The sequence below is a fragment of the Lissotriton helveticus genome, chromosome 7, assembly GCF_964261635.1.
Source record: "Lissotriton helveticus chromosome 7, aLisHel1.1, whole genome shotgun sequence".
Classification (NCBI taxonomy): domain Eukaryota; kingdom Metazoa; phylum Chordata; class Amphibia; order Caudata; family Salamandridae; genus Lissotriton; species Lissotriton helveticus.
Window position 1 is genome coordinate 423,371,361 of NC_136068.1, and position 21,877 is coordinate 423,393,237.

The window sequence follows — 21,877 nt, forward strand, 5'->3', positions numbered from 1 at the left end:
ATTCCCATGCAGGTTGTCCTGATCCTGTCCTTATGCTGTAATAAACCTGCAGAAACTCCTACTACCTCGAATCTTGACTCTTATTTATTGAGCTATCTGTTATGCTATAAGTCTAGTCAAAAATAGGGTATTATTTATTTATTTACCACATCTCTCTGACCCCTACCGATATGTATAGTGCTCCATCTATAGGTATAGGGTGTGCCAACCAATGTTCTGCCGCCGCTTGCGGCATATAGCAAGGTTTCTTAAACCAATACCACACAAAGTGGGCTTGCGCTTCCATGAAATATAGTTCAAAATCAGTGATTCCGAGCCCACCCTGTGAGTAAGGTTGCGTCATTACCTCCCATTGCAATCTGGGCTGTTTGCCACCCCATACAAGTCTTATCATCTCTGATTTAAGTGTTTTAAAGAAGTGCGTACCCGGGTAGTATGGGATATTCAGAAAGAGATACAAGAGTTGTGGAAGTATCACCATTTTAATTAATGACGCACGGCCCGCCATGGACAGAGGTAACCCCACCCACCGCGTCACGTTATGTCATTCTAGTCATGGTTGTCCCATAATTCAATCTCAGAAGTTCCCCCTATCCTTCGTGATTCTGATCCCTAAGTATTTTAATTTGTCTGCACACCATTCCAAGGGGTAGTCTGTCGAGGAGCGTTCAGTAGCGTCCGTGAGTGGGAAGAGACTAGAATTCGCCCAGTTAATCTGTACACCAGATAGTCTCCCAAAAACTATGAATTCCCGTAGTATTGGGTTCAGGTTCTGTTGTGGGTCTCGAACATATAAGGTGATGTCGTCTGAATAGAGGGATATAAGTATTTGGCGTTGATAACACTGTAGTGCCTTGTCATTGTGGTATTGCCGCAGTTTCGCCACAAGTGGTTCAACAGCAAGCGCCAATAATAGTGGTGACAGCGGGCATTCCTGCCTAGTCCCTCTCGTTATATCAAATGTGTGTGACGTGTGACCATTAATCAGAATCTTAGCGACTTGTTTGGTGCATAGTAAGCTAATCCACGATAAAAACAATGGCGGGAACCCCATTCTCTTCATCACTCCAAAGATAGAACTTTATTCCACGGAGTCGAATGCCTTAGTGACGACTAAGAAAATCGCCGCCATAGGGAGATCTGGGGATACTGTATTTAAAATAACGAACAGAGTTCTCAAATTGTGAGCGGTGGCTCTGCCAGGCACAAAGCCCGATTTGGTCTGGTAGGATCAGGTTTTCCATAAGCAAGCTCAATCGAGTCTCAGAGTTCTGGTGCTTTGCCTGGTTTCAACAGTGACAGTATGAGGGCCTCTCTCATAGTAGGGGGTAGGTGTCCCACTTCCAGTGCATCTTCATACACTTCCCTAAGCACTGGAGCCATGATGTCAATGTATGTTTTATAAAATTCCACTGGTATCCCATCTGTGCCTGCGGCCTTGCCGGACTGCATACTCATTATTGCCTCCCGCACCTCATCCAGTTCGAATGGCGCACATAAAAAAGCCCTCTGCCCGTCGCTAAGCCACCCCAAAGCTACTTCTCCATGAAAGTCATCCAACTCACTGTCGCCTTGCCCTGTTGTGGTATAGTGTGTGCTGTAATGCCCTATGAGTGCATTGAGTATAGTGTGTGTATCTCGGCAGACCTCTCCATTCAAATTCCTTACTTCTGTGATATATGTGGAGCAGCGCAGTTGCCTCACCTTCTGTGCCAAGATCCGGCCAGGCCTATCTCCCTCTCCGAAATTCCTGGCCACCCAGTGTTTACTTTTGAATCTCACTTCCCTCTGCGCTTCTTCCATGTATAGTGTGAGGTTTTCTGTAAAGGCCGCCTGTGTCTCTCCACTCGGTGTCTCCGAGAGTTCGGCTTGCAGCCGTTTTAGATCCCTATCCAATGATCGTAGTGTGGCCTGTATATCCTTAAGCACTCCAGCTCCTTTCCCTATACAGTACCCTCGCATCGTCACCTTAAATGCCTCCCAAACTACTTCCAGACTTGCAACCGAGTCCTTATTTCGCCTGAAAAAGTCACTAATCTAATCTCCTCCCTTAGTTCCTCCTGGAAAACCATATCAAGTAGGATAGGGGCATATAGCCTCCATGGGCTACGCGGTATATTAAAGTCTGTAGAGGAGAGCGCCATTAGCACTGGTGCTTGATCAGAATACGTCCTAGCTAGGTGCCGCGTGTCAGCTATCGCAGGAGCCAGACCCCTAGTCACCAGAAAATAATCCAGTCTAGCCCAAGACCGTGCATGTGCAGTGAAGTGTGTACCTTCTCGCTTCTGTGGATTCCCATGCCGCCATGCATCTATCAACTGATAGTTTATCTTAATATCCTTTACCACTGCCTGAGCCTTAGTATAATGTTGCGGTGCTGAGTGGGATCTGTCCAAATTGGGATTATACGTAACATTAAAATCCCCTCCCCAGATGACATGCGTAGACTGTCTCAAACATCTTAGCCCAAAGCACATCAAAGAAACCGGGGTCATCCAAGTTTGGCCCATAGCAACAGGCCAAAGTGACTGATTGGGATCCCAACCGCCCCCACGCTATACAGTACCTGCCTTCCGTATCCCATGAAGCTCCTGCCATCTGAAATGGTGCATGTTTCTTAACCAATATGGCAGTGCCTCTTGCATAAGTGGAATAAGAAGAGAATATTCTAGTCTCTGCCCATTTACTAGCAAACGTGACTGGCACATTACGTGGACAGTGAGTCTCTTGTAGCATAGCAATGTGCACATTGTATCTATCCAAATAAGACAAAACCTGCCTCTTTTTCCTGGGATCTCCCAGTCCCCGCAAATTCCATGTAATGATGTTCAGTGTATCCATCATTGTTTCAGCCATACTCTCCAATTGTTTGCCCTACAGCGAGCAGCAAACCGGAAGGACGCCCCCCCCCCCTCTAGCGCTTTGCTACCCTCCTTAACCACATTGTGATATATAGGCTGCCCATATTGTGTCGTTCGGACCATATCGTTCTCTCTGTGTACTGGTAACTCTAAACTTCTCAACCATACAACATCATACTCCCCTCCCCCCCCCACCCCCACCTCTCACTGAAGCAACCCAATCTTGCCAGCATCCAACGCCTCCCCCCTCCCCAACAACAAGTCCAAAAGAGTCTCTAGTTCCTCAGCATCTCGTGTGCTGTGTTCCATTACAGGGGTACACCCTCTGGAGGCCATCTCTAGAGGGCTACCCAGTCACTCCTCCCCTTTTAGGCCCTCCGTGGTGTAACTCGTCGGAACCTCGTCTCAGGGGGAGTCGGGCCTGTATCTCAACTTCTTCTAACAACTGGTGCATCTTGTAAAGTCTTACCTATGCATTGCTACCATAATCATGTATACTCGCCAAGTCCAAAATCAGCGTTCGTTCCGCGTCTTCTTCACAGTCACTGTGGGTTTTCCTCATCTCTAGCAGGGGAGGATGTTTGGGAACTGCCATGGCTTCCTCCTCCTCGGTGCATGCGTTTCACTGTGCGAAGAAATGCTTCCACTTGGTTAGGGTTGGTGAAGGATCTTTGTTTGCCTTGGTGTGTGACCCGCAATTTCGCCGGGGAGAGTAGGGCGTAATCAATTTGTGCCTCACGTAGCTTTTTCTTTACTGCAATAAACTTCCTACGTTCCTCTTGCACTCTGGGTGTTAAGTCTGGATATATCGAAAACGCATTACCTTCGTAATTCATGGACTGTTGGTTCCTGGCTGCCTGCAGGACCACATCTCTGTCCAGATAGTTCAACAATCGTGCAATTATGGGCCTAGGAGGGGTGCCAGGCACGGGTCGTGGTCCGAGGGATCTGTGGGTCCGTTTGACAATGAATTGCGGGGAGAAAGCCTCTGCCCCTATAGTTGCTGTCAACAGTTTCTCCACGTATTCCTCCATTTTATCGGTGTTGGTTGTCTCTGGAATACCCACCACCCGTATGTTATTCCGGCAGCTGCGGGCTTCCAAATCTTCATTCTTGGCCACTATAGTCCTCAGAATTTTATCCATGAGTGCAAGTTGTGCCGTGTGGCCCGCCGTAGTGTCGTCATTGTCAGATATTCTCCTTTCCGTGTCTTTAATACGTTCCTCATGTGCGTCTAGTTTGTGTGCTATGGCGTACATTCTAGAGGACATGCAATCAACTTTATCCACCACAGTCGCAAAACCCTGCCTCATTTCTTGCAGTATATTAAGCATTTCTGCGTTTTGCGATGTGTTACCACCATTGCCACTTTCCTCCTCTGCAGGCTCCGGCTCACTTTGCTTGTGTTTGGACACGCTTCTGGCTGATTCAAAGTTTATTTTCGGCTGCCTAGTGTCAGGTTTCCCCATTTTTACACCAAGTGTCTTGCTACTATGGGGTATGACAAGGTTTCACTTTCTCGGTTACGCACTTACAAGTGCTGCAGGGAATTCTTTAAGCCGGTCGTGGTACTGCCGTGCAGAGACTGATCTCGCCAACAAGTACGCCTGTTACTTACACATACATAGGCCGTTCGTAGGTGCTAACATCAAGTCCTTATATCCCCGCTATTACGATAGTCGGCCAGTATTCCGCAGTTCAGTGCGGACTCGCTAATGGAAGTGGCGATATCTCCAGAGCATTTTGCGTATCCGGCCTTGCTTTGCGTTTCTTGCCACTATGGCCTCCGCTCTCATTCACTCACCCAGGTGTGCAGTGCTATTGCCTCTGTTGTCAGCGAGCCAATCTTCTTCGCCAGGGGGGGTGAGGGGGGGCAGGGTGTTCTTCACTCTCCCCCAGTCCCCAAAACCGGCCCGCTATATCCAGAGTCCACGTGGATACTTATTCAATGCACCACCTAGTGTGGGACAGCAGCACGCGGGCCCATTGTCTCCAAAGCAAGGCCTATGTCGCGCCTCACACATACTCTCTCAGCAATGGGCTCAGTCCCTAGTTCTCGAGCCGACAGTCGACTGCGTCCTACTCTGCATGCCTCTGGTATCCCCTCCTTCGTGCTCACTCCCAACCATGTAGTGCTGCTGCTTCAGTGTGTCTGCAATCCAGCTCGCCCTTCGGGGGGGGGGGGGGCGCACCCGCTTCCAAATGGGCCTGTAATGCCCGCCTATACCGTGTGGTGCCACAGTCCCCGTATCTTCTAATGGGGCGTATTAGGCCTCGACCTCCCGCATCCTCAGCTGGGCCCTCGGCGCACCTCTCTTTGTTCTCCAGCCTCCGTGTGGCGCAAATCTCTATTCCGCTGTGCTCCACAAGTTGTTTCCTGCCCCCCTTAGGCACTCCAGGTCCGCGCGCGCACTTCCCAGGGCTCCGACTATGGCCGCTAGCGTGCCGCCCGTCTTCTCACCTTCCCGTTATGGGCCCCCCATGCGCACTTACTTCCCGCCAGCAGTCCTTGCGGTGCTTACTGCCACTGTTAATTACACCGGTCTCGTGTGTGACTGCATGAGTGGCACAGCCGCGCAGCGTCCCCGTGTGTCTTTACCTCCGCTGCCCCTCTTCTCGCGCATTGCGCCTAGCGGCCTTCTCTCTGTGCCACAATCCTCGGACTTGCCTGGAGCACCTCCCCGCTCTATGCGTCCGCCGCGTAGTAGGCCAGGCCTCGGGTGAGACTTGATCCGGTCAGCGTTTTCACAGATCACCTCAGCTTGGCCTCAAAGTTTCACCGAGTGTGCCTTATATCTTGGTCTACAACTTGGCTAGGTTTCAGTCGCTCGGCACCTCGGCTGTTAAGGATAAATAAAGGATAATTAGTCCAGGCAGCAGGAGCCTCACATACACGCGGCCATACTGCGTGTGCGCCCTCTAGCGCCCCCCTACGAGAACATTTTTTGCATGTTTGATCATAGGTTGCTGTGGGATTCAAGAAAGTCACAGAGTATTTTGTCTATTCATCCCGTTGACACTGAATAATTTTGCCTCTAACACTCTTTGAATTTCTGACCGAATGATTTTTGATTTAACTTCTGTTTTATTGGGTTTTGTAACATCATGTCACCAGGTATACAAACATCTGCTTATAATTCTGTGTCCCACTGGTGTGATTGGCACATTACCCTGTGATAAGTTACCGAACCTGGGTTTTAATTTGCTATTTGCTTTAAAAAGTTGTTAAATTTTGTTGCTGAATGATTGTTTATAGAACTTGCACAGTATTTTCAATATTAAGATTTTAAATGCATTGTATGTTTCTCTTCTAGATTTTATATGATTTTGGTACAAGGTTTGCAGATAACAGATTTTATTTGCCACCCGGTCTTAGCCAGCATCATTTTGTATTCCCCAGCACTATTCTGCTGTGATCTAAAGGGAATTAATGTGGTGGTCCCCTATTTCATTTCAGCACTTGAAACTATTCTTCCTGACAGGTAAACTTTTTTTTGATAATTTCATATAGTCTTTATTGAAGAACAGAATAATTAGTACTAAAGTACATTATTATTTTGTAAATTGTTTAAAAGGTACTGCGGATTGTTGGTAAAAATACACATATTTACAGTAATGTGAAAAGGAATTAAGTTTACTTTCATTTTCAAACTGTTATAATTTAGTGAGAAGCTTTTATTCTTGCTACACTAATTAGTAATTTATGTATGAACTCTTTTATAGTTCCTATTTTCTATATAAAGCATCTGAGTTATATCTTTGAAGCAGGACGTGTTACTTCAGTTTTGTCCTGAAAGTTCTATAAAGGACAGTACCTTCCATTTCCTGTATTTGAGAATAGCACTAATAAATATTATTAGAACATGATTGGATTATTTTGTCATAAGAAAAGATCTAAATCATGAGCAAACGAACAAGTCACACAAAAAGTACACATATTAAAACAATTCACTTGAGACATAATTTTTTTTGTTTTTTTTTGTTTTAGGTTTGAAGGGCAGTGGTGCTTGTGACTGCTGTAGCACACAGGGCCTGATTACAATGACGGTCGGAGTTACCTCCGTCCGACATCGCCGCGGATGTGGAACCAACTGACCATAGGTCGGCGGACTTGACTCCGCAATTTCAATGCGACTGCACATGGTGCAGTCACAAGCTCCCATTTCTCTGTGGGAGCTTGTCCTTCGGTCGGAAACCAGCTGCAGCACAAGCTCCTCTAGAGAAGTGTACGTTTTTGTTAATCTCTGCACTGTGTGGCAGACACCACACGGTGCCTGCCCCGAGGTGCAGGGATTAACAGGGGGGCACCATCCCCAACCAGAGGCCCCTGAGGCAAGAGGGCCCTGCTAGTGACCCCAAAAGTTGCTTGCAGACAGGCTTTTCATTTCGGAATGTCCGAAATGAAAAACCTGTAGGAAACTGACATCGTAATCCTAACGGCGGAAACGCTATCCTTAAGGTATAACGTGCCGGTTCTGACTGGCCGGAGAGCTCCTTGAGCCTGTCGGAAACCAGCCAGAATGACCGGCCGGTTTCAATTCCGACCGTCATATTACTAATAGGACGGTCTGAATTGAAAGCGAGGATGTTGGTTGGAAAGCCTCCCGAATGCAGGCCAGGGGCTTTCCGACCAACAGCAAAATCATGGCCATAATGTAATCTATACTCCTGCAAAGAGTACATCTCCACAGACAAGCATAGACAATGCCAGTAGGTCTGGCTTCGAAGGAATGTTATATGGTATAGTGAATAAATACAAGTAAATTGCATGGGAATAGATATGCATTTGTGTGGCAGCATAGAACCATAGCTGAATATTTATGTAGATTAAAAGTTCAGGCCTAAAAATAAATTTAGGTTAATGAATGCCACCTTCCCATCTGTGCTGCTGCCAGGGAAAAACATCATAAATAATCTAGGCTCTCATGTATGAAGCTATTTTACGGTTGGTAGGCGCCAATTCAAGCTTATGTTTTGCAACAAAACTCTGGTCACAAAACATAAATATTTTATACTTCCTCAAAGGAGAATTTAAGCCATTCGCAAATGGGAAGGGGACATTCCCCTTGTGAATTTTCACCCAAAATTTTTTTATGAGCAGGCAGTGGTCCATGAGACCACTGCCGCCTCATAAAAAAAAGGTTTGTGTCATTTTCATTCAATTTTTACCATGTTTTATTTTCCTTTACGTAAAACAGGCTCATCTGCGATGCCGGTGAATGTAGCCAATCGGAGTGGGACGCGATTTACGACCTGCTTCATGGATATTAATGAGGTTGATTGAATTGCGACTCACTGCAAATTGATATTTTGAGAACAAACCTTTTAATACATAGATCCGTTCTCAGAATACAAAAGCATTAGTTAGAAATCGGGCGTAAATATCAACCACTTCTGTCAAATCCATTTTGTACATTCCTTTGCCAATTATATCCCTATTTGCATCAGATTATTATAATATCACAAACATTCAAATCAGTGCATACTGTTTCCTAATCCATGTTCTTTTTGGTAATACCATTTTTATGGTATACTCTGTAATTTTTATAATTAATTTTTTCGTTTTGTATATTTTTTATATTTTAATTTCACACATCACTGTGAAGTACATTTTATATCGTCAAAAGACATAAAGTGCAGGGGTGAGTACAACATGCAGCAATTGGAATTCATATGAAAACAGTGCAATCAATAAAAGAGTGCCATGATTGGTCCGATAGGATCAACAACGAGGTGTAAAACCTAATGGTTAAAAATATTTAAGAGAATGTAAACTGCATAAAGATGTTGTAATAAAGTGACTAATGCATAAGTACTTAATGGGTTAAAAATCCATTTAAAGTGAAGTACATATCGAAATTGAGCCCATTACGTGAATGTATTTGTCATTCAGTTCAGATCTCTAAAGACCGAAGGAGAGAGAGTCATGAGTACACTATCAGTGTTCATCTAGTATGGATGACATTACTCTTTCGTCTTGGAATCGCCCAGGGAGACCCAAGCTCACAGAACTGCAGCTAACTGATGATGAACAGTGAGACCCTATGTGCATGAGTGGCTATGAATAAAGTGCCAGTTCAAGAATATAGTTTAAGTAAAGTACTATTGACATAGGCATTTTGCTATATGATCTCTAGACTCCAACAACCAGTGAATTCAGTCCGAGTTGGTCCCTGTTACTGTATACCTCTGAATGAATAATACTTTCTAATGTACATTCCTCAATATCTATATTATTCTAAACAAGTAGACTTAAACAATTCTACATTATATCCATACTGATTGCATAAACTAACATGTTGTTTTCTTTCTCACAATTCAAATCAATTATATAAAATGTATATGTGAAGAATTGTATATGTACAGATATAGTCCAGTCACAATGTTCAAGCTATACAATGACACTTGAGCATCTCTCATAGCACGAGAATGTTGGATTAGGGTAATCTGGAGCTGTGGTTTAGCCAGGAAGATTGGTAAATCCATAGCTGATAATTAATACAGTTTGGTGTACCATGTCTAATTACTATAGATGTATATGTAATTCTACATACAGATTATGCCCTTGTGGACTCTCGGTGCCTATAGCCAGAATGAGTCATGATTCTGCCCTTCTTAGATTGTGTCCTGTCCCCCCCTTTCTTTTTGTTTGACAATTTTGATGCCAAAATATTTCAGTTGTTGGCTATCATTACAGTGTAAGTCATAAAAATGTTTGGCCATAGGGTAGGTGAAGTCCTTATTTTTAATGGCCCGCAGATGTTTCCATATCAGTGGTTTCCGAGCAGTTCCTCTTAGCCCTAAGCATTTCTCCTTAGGGTATGCTCCATTTTAAATTTTGTGGATGCTCACTGTTAGCATGGAGAATACTATTGCATGAGGTTGGTTTCTTGTGAATTTTGGTACAAAGTTTTTGCATGAGGTTGGTTTCTTGTGCATTTTGGTACAAAGTTTTTGATTTTTAATGACTTATACGTCCAGGAAGATGACATTTGACTCACTGATAGCAGATGTGAAAGAGAGATTATATGTGGTGAAGGGGGCGTGGCCTCCGAAGACCTCTCAGTAATCCAGTTGTGGGACTTAACTCCAGGAAGTCCCACACAGAGCCCACTCCCCTGAGAGGCCTAGGTTGTCAAGGTGATTCCATCGTGCCCACTTTTCTTTTTTAAAATATTTTTTCTGTGAGTGTTTCAAGCAGACTCACAAGATGGCAGCAACAGTTCCTGGTGTTGGCAGCCAAATAGATCTCTTCACGAGATCGCGAGTGGTCGCGGATCCTCAGCTTCCCCAGATATACAACTGGAAATGTCTTTAAATAACTCAAACTACTGAATGGATGTACACCATTTAACAAAAATTATGCTTTCTGAACCAACAGCTACCTTTTTGTCAAATTTGGTGTAATTCCGTTCAGCAGTTCGGGCCGTAGCTGCTTTTAAAGTTTCCTATGGAAATGAACATGGGTGAAAACAGTTCCCCCCCCCCCCTTTTTTTCTCGGCCCCTGCTAAATGGATCACCCCAAAAGTTTCAACACAACAGCTGAAGTGAGTGCCAAATTATTTTAGAAAATGTCATGGGGATCTGTCTAAAGACGCCAAAGTTATTGGCAAATGAAAAAGCGCTCTTCCTATGGAAACTAGGTCCTAACTATAACTACAAACTGGCGACTGCCAGTAGGAGATTTATAAATAAATATATATATATATAAGTTTCACGCCACTGCAGTCCTCAGTACAAAAGCGATGCAGACCCAAAATCAGTGCAGAAATTATTTTTTTATTGTTTGTGGACTCTTTTATCCGCCATGACGCGTTTCAGCCTGCAAGAGGCCTTGATCACATGACACTAACATGAGGAAGGACAATTTTTAAAGTTCTAAGTGCGTGAAAAAAATGTGTCACAAGGTCAATAGACATAGAAGAACAATGTTTGAGACGTTAAATGACGGAGTCCTATTGTAAAATACACATGGAAGAACAAAATTCAAATCAATCACTGTTTCGTGATGAAATTGCCACTGTTGGTATCCAGAAAGGATTTTATGCCCCGCCCCCACATGTAAATATAGTGGCACCAACTCATTGGGAAACACACATAATTCACGACATATTATAAATATTCGTTATGATAATAAAATCTGTAAATCCCCCCCCCCCCCAAAAAAAAGGTGTTATAAATTCAGTGCTAAATAACATAGGATATATAATGAATAAAATCCCAGTGGGTATATAAATCATATGTTATAAGCTAAATAACCAGAATTCAATTGGCTTAAGACAGGCTAAAAATATATATATAAAAATATACAGATCTGAAACATTATTATAAATATATATTTATATATATAAAAATGTGCAATTAACAATCCCTGTTAGCTGACAATAAAAACAATTAAGATTTATCAGAAATTAAAACCAGAATTAATATTGCAATTTACACAGATTTCATTACATGGCATAAGCCTGAGGTGCCTGCATGGACATAGCATCATCTGATGCTGAACATCAAATTTCACAGTCCCAAGTGAACCAATATTATTCTATGCTAAAACCAAGACACAATAAAAGTGCAATAGTGCAAATACCATAAGTGCAATACACCTGAGTGTTCAAAAATATATATTTGTGTAAATACATGAGAGGAGGCTGCGTTTTTGAAACAATTCATAGATAAAATACACTGTACTGAAACCATGTAAACTAAGCAATGATATATTACAGGCATGTATAAAAATCCTCACTGGCATTCAAACCGTTTGGGGTCTTAGTGTCTAACATTAAAATGTAACGAGTTTCCAATGCTCGGAGGCGGGCTTCACGATTCCTACCTCTCCTGAGTTGCTCGACTGAATCAATTGCAAAGAAATTTAAAAGTTCCGAATTGTTGTTATGGAACTCCTTGAAATGACGTGCCACAGGATAAGAGGCATCACTACCCTTGATTGCTCTTATGTGCTGGAGTATCCTCTTGTTGACCTGCAATTTGGTACTCCCTACATATTGCAGGCCACATGGTCACTCTAGCACATAAACTACAAAATCAGTCTTGCAGGTGAGCAATCTTGGAATGGAAACTGGGGTGTCTTTGACTGGAACTGCATATGATGTCTTGTTTACCCCCTGCCTGCAAGCTTTGCAGGCAGTACATTTGATAAATCCCTTTCTGCTTTTGATACAGGATTTATTTACCAACAGCTTGGGGCTACTTTTAACCAGAACATCACTCATGGATCTAGCTTTACGAAATGTGATATCTGGAGTCGTAGACACAAGACTGCCAGTGACAGGATCATTGCGACCAGGCTCCAATTCTTTCTAAGGATTTTACGTAGAGCCTGGTGCTGCCTGTTGAATGTTAATATTAGTCTTGTGACTGACTTGTCATTGTTAACTTGAATGACTGAATTAGATCTTGTGTTACTGAGGGCTGATTCCCTAGAAATGCCATTAGCATTTCTTATATCTTTATTCACTGTATCTTCAGAATAACCTCTAGCCAAGAACCTTTCCTTACTGGACTTTTGAGCTATGTCACATCCATCTGTGTACTGCAAATGCGCCTTATCCGCAACATTTCCCCAAAAGGAATGCTACGTATGAGGTGACCTGGATGGTGGCTTGTAGCATGTAACGCGGTGTTGCCTGCTGTGGATTTTCTGAATAATTTGGTCTCCAATTGGTTATTCTGAATGAAAAATTCTACATCCAGAAAGCACACTTTAGTACTGCTGATATGGCCAGTAAAATGTAAATTGATACAGTTGTTGTTCATTACATCGATGAAATGGAGGGCCTGCTGATTAGACCCTTTCCAGATTAAAAACACATCATCGATGTATCTAAACCAGTGTATCACATGATCAGAGAACACCTGTGCTAGGTCATCACGGATGACCTGTTCCTCCCAAAGCCCCATATGCAAGCAAGCGTAACTTGGAGATGAGCAGGCCCCCATGGCAACACCTCTGATCTGTTGGAACACCTGGTTAGAAAACATGAAGAAATTATTGTTAAGGCAAGTCAATATCATGGATACCAGCATTTTGGTATGGTTGAAAAACTGCATAGGCCTGCTACCCAAATAATACTCTATCGCCTTGATGCCATCCTGATGACGTATACAAGTATATAAGGATGTAACATCTAATGTCATTAGTAAATATTCTTCATGCCAATCAACCGTTTTCAGTTTACGTAGGAAATCCCCAGTGTCTTGAACAAAAGAAGGAAGAGATTTAAAATGTTCTTTTGTAGGAAAGCATCTACATATTTAGAAGTGTTCTTAGTGAGACTTTGTCGTGCAGAGATAATGGGCCTGCCCGGCGGTTTTTCAGAGTTCTTGTGTACTTTAGGAATGAAGTACATGGCTGGGATGACCGGGTGGTCGTTTTTTAAAAACTTGAACTCATCTTGGCTCAAAAGGCCCGCACTCTTCCAAGCTATCAATTTAGTGTAGAAGTCATACCATGATTGTTTCACTGTTCTAATGTCACTTCTTTTGTAGCACTGGCGATCATTCCATTGATTGTAAGCCTCTACAAGATATAAATCCCGTGGCCATAGCACCACGTTTCCTCCTTTATCTGCTTGTCTTATTATGATATTGTCATTTTGCTGGATTTTTTGCATCAGTTTTATGTATTTATTTTGTGCAGTGATTTTATGATGCACCCTATTTGTGTTAGAGCACAATTTCTTTAATTCCGCTGTAACAGATTCCTGAAAAATATCCAGATTATTATGCAATGTCACCGGAGTAAACGTGGACTTGAGTTTGAACTTAGTCATCACTGCAGATGTTTCCTTCATGCAGGGATTGTAAATCCATTAATAACGGCACATTTTTGACCGTTAACCCGGGTGAATCAATCTGGGACGGAATTTCCACCTCAGCCCCAGTGTGAACTTGATTGCTTCTGAGACAATGATACTTCCGTAATTTCAATTTTCTAGTGAACTTAAAGAGGTCAATGCGAGTTTGTGCATAGTCAAAGTCACAAGCAGGGCTATACGATAGCCCTAATGATAGAATTTGTATTTCAGATGCGCTTAAAGGAGCACTTGTCAAATTTATTACAGACTGTGATGGCAAGTTGTTGGCTGGAAGCATTACTTGCGAACCCATTTCTTTTTGGGGAAAGGCTTTTTGTTGCTTATGTTTGTATTTGAGTTGCTGCTTGCGGTGACATTGCCTTCTCTCACGGCGCTGTCTGTTTGCTTGTTGGCGCCTTTGGTGTTGATACTCCGAGGTCTTAATGTGGCCCTTTGGTCGTGGCGCAGGCAATCCACTTCCTGCGCCAGGGTGAAGCTTGTAAACCCCAATCCTGTATTGTGTCTAGATGACTCGTTTTCAGATTCACTCTCCAGTATGGAACTGTGATTGGACATTGAGGAGGCAGATTGCGCAGTAACAGTGGCAGCTGCATCGTTAGAACTTGAAATGCTGCTTGATGCTTGCGCTGGTCTAGTGGATGCTTTAATAGCATCAAACTTCTTGGCAAAGGTGAAGACTTGCCCCTGTTGATAGTCGTTCCTATCTCTTTGGAACTGGTAAGCTTTTCGCTTTTTAATAATTTCCTCTTCTTTTTACAGTCTGATAAACATATCGTCACGGAGCTTTTTAACATTTTCAATTGTGTCCATTTGACTGATCTCAACATTCAAAGCATCTATTTTTAGCTGAAGTGCCGCCCGGTCGCTCTCTGCATATTTTACCAAGATTGTGATTAATTTTCGAGACAACTCCAAATTGCACTCGGCCCACTCCATTAGCATATTGGGGTCGGCGTTCTCGTAACTCGGGGCCAGCATAATATACTCAGGCCCCGAGGTATGCGCCCAACCTCCAAATAGCGGGATAGGGAGCGGTGCTCCCACCATTTGGATTGTTCCGCCCGCATACATTTTTCAAGTTTTTTTAACTAGTCACGCACATTAGATACAGTTGCTTGCGCCGCGGTTGTCAGCATAGCACGTGATGATTCACCAGCTGGCGAATCATCAAATACCTCATTTGCAGCCTCTTCTCTGTACCTCAAAGCGTCGGCCGACATCGTTGTATAAACTTTAACGGGTGAAATCCAATGTGAAACAACAAATACTCCAGGTGGATGCTGGTATTTGTATTTCGCACACTCCTTCACCGGATGTGTGGCTCAGTCTCCTACCACCAGCGGGATACCAGGCGTCGCACAGGTCTTCCAACTCGTGCTCCGTCAAACCCCGTCTTTGGGTTGGAAAAGTGTATATATATGTATATATATGTGTATATATATATATATATATATATATATATATATATATATATATATATATATATATATACCCATGTGCATGTGTGTGTAAATATGTATGTATGTATTTGTTTCAAAGTGCCCCTGCACAAGAACGCACTCAGACGGCAGGTGGACTGAAAGTCTTTTATTTTCTACAAACTGCAAGCATCAATTCATGCTGTATTCTGATCTACAATTGCTGACGAGTTTCGGGCATGGTGCTCTTCTTAGGCTATATGCGGAATATCGCAGCCTGTGAGCGCCAGATAATCCAATTAGACGCCCTCCAATGGGCCACCCAGGTGAGTGAGTCCCTCTGCATCATGGGACTAGTAGTGCGCTTCACAGATACAATCATAATGTTTGCAGTCGATCACCAGCCCGATGTAATGCAGTCGGTCAATGTAAACTGCTGCATTAAGTCGAATCCAGGAAAATTCCCAGTCCGTCGGCCTCCTTTTCCAATCAAAGGGGTGGTGCGATTCTTCACGGTCAGGCGACTGTGCATTAAATCAAAGCTTTAAATCTGCATATGATGGTAATCAAGACCGGAAGCACGTAACCTTTCCCAACAACACTGTCGTGGTGAGCCTCAGCCAGGCCTACCAGAGCTAGAGGTTCGCCCTTCTCTGCACAAGTCCTCAGACCAATAAAATAGAAGTTGGCACGGAAACTGGAATATAAAACAGAGCGCTTTATCAAACCTCAAGAGGTGGAACTACATTCACACAACACCCTTCGGTAGTGTATGAAGTAGCACACTGTACAGAAGGAACATGGACCTTGTATACCGGCACTGGGGGTCAAAAGTAGGCCGTACAAGCACAGTAGAGAAGGTTTAAATACATAAAAGGGGATACAGAAATGCACAATCAACAGTAGGGAGGAGTTAAACAGTTTACTAATTTCAGTAAAAATACCCTGACAGTTAGACTAAAACATGTGTGAACAATTACAGTGTCTTCTGCGCATGTGCTGAGTAGCAGAGCCTAAATATAGTCTGTCCATGAGCAGAGTACAAGAGTAAACAACAGCAAGGAAGGACAGAGCACATGGTGAGCACATGGCAGACAAAATGGCTGCAGAATACAAGATGGCTTCAGCTAAATGCTAACATCAATCGCTGCCAAATTACAACAGACGACCCTTTTAGCATTAGCTGAAGACATTTGTTAATTTAGGATAGTCTGAGTTCATATTTTGCATGTTTATTAACATGAGTTCAGTAATCTCTTTATTCAGCATATGTTGGGCTTTTATTTCTGCAACATTTCGCTTAGCAGGTGTGCAGGCAGTGATACAGACAGAGTAGAGCATTGGACCACATTGTATACACATACAGCATGTAAATACGATCACAAGTATCACACATAGAATGGTCAATAGCTTCCAGCCCCAAGTGATAAATAGTGTCCAAAACTAGCCAGAGAAGGTCCACGTGCCAGTATCTGGATGAATTTCAGCAGCAATCTTATGCAGTTTAGAGATTGCATCGAACACTGAGGGTGAGTGATCCGGGATGTAGACGCAGCAACTACTACCGATGATGCGACATGCACCACCTCGATCAGCTAAGACTACATCTAGAACCATACGATTCTGGAGTGCTGCAATCCTCGCAACTTGCAGCTCTTCTGTAATGTTTCCAAGTGCCATAGCTGTCTGATTGGTAACAGCTTCTACAACTTGAGTCAAGCGTCTTATCTTTCTGCTGTTTAATGCAGCACCCACAAAGAAAAAACAAGCCCAAATTGAGATCAACGTATTGCTGCAAAGTGGTGTCAGTCTAGTCCACGTCATCAGTGCTTATTGTCCTCTTCTTAGAAATGTCATTGTATTATTTGAAATCCTTGTGATGTGATGCAGGTGCCAGAAACACAGGAGGCAACAGAAAGGACACATAGCATACTCCAGACCATCCAACAGGTGATTGGTAATATCCCTTATTACCACAGACAAAGTATGTATTAGGAGAGGATATGAAACCACTGTTATCGGCACCTTCAATAGTCAGAACCACAGTACACTCACTTCTCCCTACTGGAATTCTCCCAACACTACTAATAAGCAAGTCTGCTTTAGCTCTGGTAACAGAAATCACAAATGGTCCATTGTTCTTAATAGTTCTCATATTTGTGAAAACATACGGTGTGGAAATATTCTCAGGTTGATACTGCTCCCATTCCCATTTAGTCCCTTCAGCTCAAGGATAACCATCTTCATCTTGATAACACACTTTATTGAGATGATAGTTAATCCGTCCTACTGTTATCCTAGAGTAGTTAGCTCTCCCAGAAGCAAAGAAAAGCGCAAACCAAGCTTGTCAAGAACCATTGTGCGAGAAAGGAAGAGAAATAAAAGGTGTTCCTCCTTTCTTCTGGTGAGCAGGTATCATCCCACACACCCAACAATTAGTGGTATACGTGGCATTGTGAGTATGATGCAGCATCTGAATAAACGTGTTGTTCAGATAGGATTGTCAATGCTTTTGCTCATGATATGGAAGCGTAAAGTAATGATTTTCAGCTTGTACTGGGCTGGTGGCGATCAGCAGCTGCCGAGCAGGAGCCACTTTCTCAACAAACCAGGTTATCACTGCTACAACTACCATAGCAACAACAAATGCTACGGCACAAATTGTCTTCTTGTTACAAATCTTAGCAACAGTGGATCTCCCTACAGACATGATCACTTCGTCGTTGAATCAATCATTGGAGCTCTAAAGTCCTGGGCAGCCGTTGGTTTCTTCACCGAGGGTCAAGATGGGTGTCACTATGGAGGATTCCCCCCCCCCCCCCCCCCTTGCCGCATCAGCACCATTTCACAAACCCAGGACGGTAGCTCAACCAGTCTTTTTCAACAATGCAGGCTCTTTCCATGGTCTCAGTTGGTATCGGGATACTCCAGGGACCGTGTGGTCCGGGAAGACTTCTTCAGATTCGTCAGGTCATATAGCTTGCCCTTTCCCTGGGTCCAGAATCTCTCGGTGGTCGGTCAACACAGCAGGTTCCACCAAGGTAGGCAACACTCGCTTACAGTAAGTGCTATGAACCCAATTCTTCCTGTTCGTCACTCGAACCGCTGTCCTCGTGGCCAGGAGCACTTGTCCGGTCCTCGCCACCTCGGCTCCAAGCTGTTTGACCTCTCAAAGACTTTTATCATCACATGATCACCGGGCTGGAGTTCATGGGCTTAACCTGTGGACCTGTCAGGAAGAGCTTCTTGAACCTGTTAATGAATAGAAGACAAACTGTCAGTCAACTGTGCTAAGTAGTCACTCATCAGAACACATGGTACATCCTGTATGGGGCGTGGTTTAGGGACTCCCAAATGTTCATAGGTCTCCCAAATACCACCTCATATGGTGCAAGTCCAGATCGTGAATGTGGCACCGATCTAATCGACAACAATGCCAAAGGTAACGCATTAGGCCATTTTAAAGACGTGGAAGCCTTTATTTTTGCTAGTTTCAACCTGAAGGTAGCATTATACCTCTCCACTAGCCCTGCTGATTGTGGGTGGAAGACTGCATGGAACTTTTGTTTGATCCCCAATCCTTTCAGGACACATTCAACAACTTGCCCAATAAAATGAGGTCCGTTGTCACTCCACAAAAGTTTGCAAACACCAAATCTAGGGAAGAACTCTTTCAAAAGCACCTTTTCTGTAGTAAGAGACGTATTATCCTTTGTAGGGTATGCCTCTATCCATTTATGGAAGGCACGTACTACTATTAGAACATACTTCAACTTATTGCAACGTTCAAGTTGGATGTAATCCATTTTCAAAACTTCAAAAGGTGCAGTTGGTGTAGCAAACCCTCCTCTAGGAGTCGTGTCTCTTGCTATAGGCAGTTTCCATTTATTCATCTCTTTATTTTTTTTAAAAAAACATATTTTTATTGTCGCGAAGAGATAAAGAAATGCACAAATCATACAGTCAGCAACACTGCTGATATGTAACTGGTAAGAACATGCCGTCGTAAGGTCAATACACAGCCATATATGGCCCACATCCCGGAGGCTGGGCGGCGTAAGAGTAAAGCATGTATAGTAAACGGGAAAATTGCACTTGTGCTTCAAGGATGCATAACTTATCAGTGTCTTCGCCAGTTTTCTTAGTTTGCACTATTATATTACGTAACAGGTTAACAGTAACTAATTACCCCATGAATGGCATCGCTAGTACAGATCCGAACAAATTAGGACAGGTGTGTGAGGGCCAGCTATGGCACAGTTATTATAATGTTGTATGGACCTATGGGAATCACAGCTGAATACAGGCATACATATCAAGGAATATTGGCGTGGCTAAGAGGGGTTGCTACACCGTCTCTAGACACCCCACACCAGCCCCCTCCCCACCACAGTCAGACTCCGAGGCAGCCGAAGAAAACAAGTCAGCGCTGGTGGCATCCAAATCATCCTCCGCCAGCCCTGCCATATACAGTGTCCTCCAGGCAAGCAAATCATCCTGGAGCTTACCATCTTTGCGAGTGCGTTGCATGTGCGTCTCCTCCGCTAAGGCCCATTCCCTTGCATCCCCCAACCAAGAGCAAATTTCAGGCGCCCTTTGACCCATCCAAGTGATAGCCACTCGCCTCCGTGCCAGAACTAGTAAGAGTTGCAGGAATTTATAAGATAGCTTCTTTTTCTTGGGCTTGGGCACCAGCGCTAGCAGACAGTGAAGTGGGTCTAAAGGAAGCCTAAGTTGTGTGGCACGAGCAATGTACACCACCACCTTTCGCCAAAATTCCCGCACAAGAGGGCATTCCCACGCCAAGTGCAGGAAATCCGCCTTCCATATCCCACACCTAGGGCAGTTGTGACGTCTATCTGCCGATATGCGATGGAGGGAAACAGGTGTCATATAAGTGCGATGGACAAAGTTGAAGTGTATGAGTTTAAAACGTGCATTGCAGGAGACCTTATGCGTCAATAGCCCGATCCGTTTCCGCTGGGCAGGTTCCAGTTCCACCCCTAGATCCGCTTCCCAAGCCGCCCAGGCCGGCGCTATCGGGGGGGTCGAGTCTCGGCGCATGGCTGAGTAGAGAAGGGAGATCAGACGTTTACCTCTCCCACAGGATATAATGATGTCGAGAGTGTTGGTGAGTGGAGGCGCCTCCGGAAATAGGGGCCACGTTGTCCTGGCCACATCTTGAAGACTTCCGTAATGGAGGTATTGCCCCTCGCCTAGCTCAAAGGACTCCATGGCACATTCAAACGACACGAAGGAGTCGTTCGGATAGAGGTCCGCAAGAGTCTCGCAACCGCCAGAGCGCCACTCTCGAAAGGACATATTTTCCTCTAGCCGGAGTATCGGGGCCAAGATCCAAATTGGGAGCTCTCTATAAACGGTGCACGCCGTAGCACTTTCTCGACAAACCTCTGCCAAATGCCAGCAGTGTGTCGCACCACGTATGGTAGAGCGCTGTCGGCGCCGCGACCTTGCATCAAGGCCTCCTGCAGGGCCTTATCATTTGCCGTACCAGCCAGTAGTGCCAGTTCCCAATTCCCATCCTCGGCGAACCACCTGGCGGCCGGGAGAAGTTGTGCCGCATAATAATACAGGTCAAACCTCGGGGCCTCAAGGCCGCATTCATCCCAGCATCTCACAACTGTGCGTAAAGCGACTCTGCTGCGCCCACCCGCCCAAAGTAGGGAGGTGAGGAGCGAATTCAGCGTGCGGAACACTCGGGGAGGCAACGGACATAGGGTGTTCTGTAAAACATATAGCACTCTAGGGAGCATCACCATTTTGGCAATTGCCAATCGCCCCATGAGAGAGAGAGAGGAAGTGTGTTCCAAAAGGTGACAGATTTGCAGAGGGCTGTGAGTATTCTGTCGATATTGTGAGCCAGCAGAGTCTCTTCAGACGTGGCCACCTGAATGCCCAGATACCGGAATGCTACGCACTCGCAGCGGAGGCCCAAATGGTGAAGATCTGTGTCCGGGACGGTGGTCGTCAGTGGGAAAATCAGAGATTTGTTAAGATTGATACGCAACCCGGAGGCTGCACCAAATCTGTCCAGGAGCCGCAACAAGGCGGGGAGGGCCTCAACGGGGGAGGTCAGATAGAAAAGCGCATCATCTGCGTAGAGGGAGACTACATTGGTAGTGTCACCCACCACTATCCCCCAGGACTGCAGTTCAATGCGGGCGGAAACGGCAAGGGGCTCAATTGCAAGGGCAAAGAGGAGAGGGGAGAGAGGGCAGCCCTGCCGGGTGCCTCTCTCCAATGACCACTCGTCCGAGCGGGCCGATCCCAGGCGCACCCTGGCTCGGGGTGCCCCATAGAGCACCCGGATCCAATCTCGAAATCCAGGCCCGAACCCCATTTTCTGATGCACCCGCATTAGATATCCCCAGTGCACTGTATCAAAGGCTTTAGCCAAATCAACTGATACCAATACGTGTGGACCCTCCCGTCCCCGCACCTCATGCAGTACGTGATTCAGGCGGCGCAAATTCATCGCCGTGTTACGACCCGGGATAAATCCGCACTGGTCGGGGTGGACCAGCCGAGTCAGAGTGGGGCAAGGCGAGTGGCCAATAATTTGGTAAGAATTTTTGCATCCGTATTAAGCAACGTGATAGGACGATAAGCCGCGGGATCAGTACTGTCACCGCCTGGCTTCAATATCATGCATACCTCGCCCTGGTTCATGGTGGGTGGGAGGGTGCCAGTGTGCAAAGCCTCATTGTAGACCTGCAAGAGGAGGGGGGCCAAGACATGACC

General features: G+C 44.7%; 1 protein-coding gene across 3 annotated transcripts in view; it reads left to right on the forward strand.

The window, feature by feature from the left end:
* RALGAPB (Ral GTPase activating protein non-catalytic subunit beta) overlaps positions 1–21,877 on the forward strand; it is a 2,268,266-nt gene that overhangs the window by 687,697 nt on the left and 1,558,692 nt on the right. For all 3 annotated transcript variants that reach the window (XM_078652319.1, XM_078652321.1, XM_078652322.1), the window contains one exon: positions 6,176–6,343. In XM_078652319.1, the coding sequence (XP_078508445.1) occupies positions 6,176–6,343 (168 nt within the window). The remainder of the gene's footprint in view (positions 1–6,175; positions 6,344–21,877) is intronic.